This window comes from Theobroma umbraticum, unplaced genomic scaffold, assembly GCF_002168275.2.
Source record: "Theobroma umbraticum cultivar Fairchild unplaced genomic scaffold, ASM216827v3 scaffold_4.1, whole genome shotgun sequence".
Classification (NCBI taxonomy): Eukaryota; Viridiplantae; Streptophyta; class Magnoliopsida; order Malvales; family Malvaceae; genus Theobroma; species Theobroma umbraticum.
Genome location: NW_018397258.1, coordinates 3,806,192 through 3,811,469, shown reverse-complemented (window position 1 = coordinate 3,811,469; position 5,278 = coordinate 3,806,192). Strand labels below are relative to the sequence as shown.

At 33.3% G+C, this 5,278-nt stretch overlaps 1 protein-coding gene and 1 pseudogene across 1 annotated transcript in view; both read right to left on the bottom strand.

Moving 5' to 3' along the window:
- The window catches only part of LOC110414188 (Protein kinase superfamily protein), a 3,331-nt gene extending 2,020 nt beyond the window's left edge, over positions 1-1,311 (bottom strand). The window contains exon 1 of the mRNA XM_021425263.2: positions 537-1,311. Coding sequence (XP_021280938.1) covers positions 537-1,299 — 763 coding nt within the window. The 5' untranslated portion in view covers positions 1,300-1,311. The remainder of the gene's footprint in view (positions 1-536) is intronic.
- Positions 1,312-3,648: 2,337 nt separating this feature from the next.
- On the bottom strand, positions 3,649-4,123 carry LOC149527369 (uncharacterized; annotated as a pseudogene).
- Between the last annotated feature and the right edge of the window lie 1,155 nt (positions 4,124-5,278).

Sequence of the window (5,278 nt, the reverse complement as noted above, 5' to 3'; positions counted from 1 at the left end):
ATGGGCCAACATGAAGATGCTCATGGGAATAATATTTACTTATCTTCAATAACTAGCAAATCACGGATCCTGAAATCATGCACTTATCTTTTGAATATTTTATACAGTAGCAACAATGATGATGGGTGCACAGAGCAGCCGATGAAGAGAGAAGGGATGGTTTGCTTTAATTATGTGAAGGAGAGATGCACCAATGATGAGAAAATGACTAAATCAATCGGCGCAACTGAGCCACATCATTAAATCACTCCTAATCTTTATTCTCTGTACAGCCCACCTGGCCTGCATTCAGTCGATGGAATTGAGATAGGAAAAATGGCAACCAACAAAACTATTGGAGACTCTACACCCTCGTTGGATTTGCAAACTTGTAGGTGAAATTCAAGTCTTATCTTAAAGTTTCACAATGCCTTAAATTTTTATGATCACTCAAGTATTGAACCACAGGATGAGAAAATTTCAAATGGAAAATAATGCCTGTGCAGAATGCAGATGATGCAAGCATAAATAAATATATAAATAAATAAACTACTCACACTTCAAGCATCCAGCTCCATTTGCAAATCCATCACCGACAAACCCATCCTGACAAGAGCACCTGACTCCTGCTTCAACTGTCGTGGCATTGACGACATCTGCATTGCTTGCACAAACTCCTCCAGATGTATTTGTAGGAATTGCCCACTCCAGCTTAACCCCACGCTTCCCTGTGTTGGTTCCACGGGGAACCACCCACGACGAAAATCCTCTGCATCCAAACTTGGAAAAACTGGAAAACCCATCTCCATAATGCCAAATGGTATGATCAGAAAGCGGATAACAGCATGCCAGGGATCCGCCACTGTTGCCATCACAGCCAGGCAAGTCGTTTGTTTCACAATCTGCTTTACACAAAGAAGAGTCTTCACAATCATATAAACCTATAACATTGTCGCCGGAAATACCAAAGTAGTCATTTCCTTCAAAACCAAAAGCATTCAAGTCGTTGTACTGACGACAGGTGGAGCTTCCAGGAAAGTCTACCAGTATACCATCAGGGAAGAACTCGAGTATTCCGTAGCTTTCAATGCCAATGTGGAGGTAAAGGGTAGTGGAATTCAAGCAAGAAAGATGGAAAGCATTGGAAACTGAGGCACAAGAAGTGTTCAAATGAAATGGAAATGGTATGCGTAAATTGCCACATTTGTCATTGCACTGGTTTGGAAGCAAAAAGGATTGCGTTTGCTGACGCTGTTGCAAAGAGATTCCTGGCTGATTAAGGGATAAGAGAGTAAATGAAGATAAAAGTAGAGCTAACATTGCCTTGTGAACTTGTTGACTTGCTTGTTTCAGAGAGAATATTTGGAAACTAAAAGGCCTTTAAAGAAACACAAGGAGAAAGGCAGAATCACGTTCATGGCTAGCTCAAAGCGTCTGAAATACTAAACACACTACCTACAAAAAAGATGGGCCAATCATGTTAAGCCATCTCAAACAAGACCCCACAAAGAGTAGGACCGAAATAGCCACGTGTGAAGATCAGGGGCTGATATGAGGAACAAAAAGAATGGTGGAGTGATGCGTAGGAGTGTGACCATGGGGAGTTGGGGAAGTGAAGAAGATTGGTCTGTGGAATGGGCTACAATTCGTACCTCATGGGACAGTGTGCATTTACGTGTGGGTGGGGAGTATTTCGATTTTCGATTCAATTAAACAGCCTTAAACTATCTCATCTCTTTCAATAAAATACTTTGATTTATCTCTTTGTTTTCCTTAGCCTCTTCCTTTTGTAGTTTATAGTAAACACAATTTGCATGGTTTTTATTTTTGAAGCTTTGGTAATTGCAAATCAGAAATGCAAGTCTAATTTTTATGCGTAATTCGGTTTGAGAATTACGGAATGTCAGATCTAAATGCAAAAGATTTTCCAACCCCCAAAGCCACTCGCTTCCGTGTGTATGCTACTCGCTTCTCCGCTGGATTCTCCTATGACAGCTGTGCTTTCATACACTGTTGGGATTGGGGATCGCTCTAATCTTGTATCCAAACGGGAGGTGATTGTCCCAATTCTCTCTGTGTGTGCGGTGCGCTGTTCTGGGTTCCGCTGCAGCCTTGATTTGTTGGGATGCTAATCTCCATTGCGGTTACGTGGCGAAATCTTGGAGGTTCTGAACAAAAGAATGTTTACCACTAGCAAGTCAGCTTTGTGGGGCCAACATATCTTTCGAATTTCATATAATTTTTTTTACATAACGTTCAAATAAATTTTTAAAAATTTTGAATAAAATTTATTTTTTTAATTATATTTAATTAAATTTTTATATTTTTATTTTTATCAAATAAGTTTTTATCACTAATTATTGATTAATTAAATATACTTGTTATTTTATACCCTTGATATTGATATATGTAAGATAAAAAAAGTCATATAATTATGTTATTATATCAAATTAACGTGTTACATCATAATTAATTATGATATGTCAATATGTTATATCATAAAGCATGTCACATTAACGTTATGTAATATAAAATAACAAATGATATTTTGATTAAGTTAATTATTAATTATAAATATTTATTTAATTTAAAATAAAAATATAAAAATTTATTTAGCATAACATAAAAATATAAGAGCTTGATTGAATATAATAAAAGTATAAAGACTTATTTAAATTTTTTAAATAATTTAAAAAAAATTCAAAAATTATTCTTAATTTGTTTATTCAGGGTTCTTTTTTATTTTTTAAGTAAAAATATGTTTATAATTAATTTTTTTTAATAAAGAAAAAAAGAGTTTATCCATACATCCTAATATCATACCTAAACTTTCTAATTGCTATAAAAACAACTAGGGATAAGATCTTAGCTTACAAGTAATAAACTAATTAATAGTAATATTTTATAAGGTAAAAAAGCCAAATACCTTTAAGTTTTGATTAAATTACACGAAATTTATTGATTTTTAAAATAAATACTTTAAAAAAAATATTTTTATTAAACAAATAAGTCATATCATTAATCAACTGTAGATATTTCTATTAATTTAATAACGTGATAATATTTTTAAAATATTTTTAATTTTTATTATTTTAAAAAATTATTATTAAATATATTATAACTTTTAATTTTTTCAAAAAAAAATTTAATCACTTGCAACTGAGGCTGAGTATTGAGGCTACCAAGAAATCATTAGATCCAGTGTTATATCGGGAGCTTTGATGTTCCTTTGGGTAGCTTGATGGTGCTCTCTAAAGAAGTAAGAGTAGAGATGGGTGGTTGGTCGATGTAAGGGGATGTCGTTAACTTTAAAAAAAAATTTATTTTAACATTAAACTCGTTTAAGTATTTGAATAAAATATTTATTTAAAAAATTAATAAAATTTTATATAATTTTAATTAAAATTTAAAAATATTTAAATATTTTACTCTATTTTATATTATAAATCATTTCATTCTCTCAAGACTAATGACGTTGTAGACATTTCTTAAAAGTATCAACTTCAAGGAAATAAATGTAAGTGGATTAACAAAAAGCCGAAAAAGGTGGGACAAGGAAATGAATATAGTGCAAATACCAAGATCATTTATCGAGGCTTATTCTAAATAATGACCCACATATTTCAAAATTGATAACGACAAGTTATCGTAAGTAACCTCATGAAGACATTAATCCTTCTCCTTAGGCGTAACCTTGGACTTCACTTTCCTGGTCTTTACCTCGGAAGCAAGGGAAGATTCTTCTTCGAGCCAGTTCCGTGCGCCTAAAAATCGTAGCCGACTGTTTAGCGTCGCTTCTCAGTGAAAGAACCACCGCGCTGACGCCTGCCACTGTTAATATAAAGCTCGTCAACGCCAGGACCAAGGATGGAAGCACAGAGAGAGAGAAGTGGCTTAAAATTGAAGGGGTTTTATTTGGAGATTTTTTCTTTGGATAATGAGATTATTGATACTATTATCAATTACTTAAATTAAAAATATTAATAATAATTAATTTAAATTTTTATATAAATTTTAACAATTACATCCACTCTCAATATAATTAAAAATAAATATCAAAAGTAATTTTTACTATATTATTTATAACATTAAAATATTAATAAATTCAATATATTTTGTGTAAATTAACATCTATAATGCGCATGCGAGATATATATGTCCATCCTCACATTAAATTTTGGAATCTAAGTATGAGACCCATAATTAAATGAAACAGAAGGAGATCAAACTCAATTCAGAAACATCTTATCTAATAAGAAACACGAAGATTCAAAAGGCAGCTAAATTGTAACCTACCACAAACACAAGACTTTGGAAAATAGTCTTTAAAATAATAATTTGGTTGGCAAAAATTATATATAAAAATTTAAATATCTAAAGCCAATATATAAATATATAAATATATAAATATATAAATATATATACATATATAATATATACTCCAAGTCTCCAACAGCAAATCGAAGCCTATCGTTTATCAGAAAAGTGTCTGTCTACCTGCCAACATCGGCGTCGTTTCCACACAGACGAGAAAAAAAAAGAAAAAGAAAAACAGAACAACAAAAACGTAATCAAATAAAAAACAACTGCAAACGTCTTTAAGTATATTTACTCCTGTGTGCCTGTGTGAGTGTCGTGTCTTACTCTTTTTAAGTTTTTGTGAAAGAGGAAAACACCCACGATCTTTAACAAAATCATCATCGTCACCACCATTACCAAACAGCAAAAGGACAACAAACGATGATGTTCTTAACTCAGGGAACAAAAACCCAGTGAAGCGAGTGGGTAAACTCGTTGGTTCTTGATGATGACGATGGATCTCGGGGGACCAGGAATAGGCCAGGCCCGACTAGTGGGAGACTATATACTGGGTCCGAGAATCGGGTCGGGTTCATTCGCGGTGGTTTGGAAGTCAAGGCACAGGCAACATGGGTTGGAAGTAGCTGTTAAAGAGATTGATAAGAAGCTCCTGAGCTCTAAAGTCAGTGAAAATCTGTTCAAAGAAATTTCCATTCTCAGCACCATTAATCACCCGAATATCATCCAATTTTTCGAAGCCATTGAGGTCTCTTTTTTTTTATATAATATATATTTAATCAATACCCACTCTTTTTTTTCTTTTTAATTTTTGAATTCTTCTATGATTGATTAATGGTGATAAGTAATGCTGTGGCAGACCGGAGATAAGATTTTTCTAGTGTTGGAGTATTGTGACGGAGGGGATCTTGCGGCTTATATTCATCAACATGGGAAAGTGTCAGAGGAAGTTGCCAGGCACTTTATGAGGCAATTGGGTACT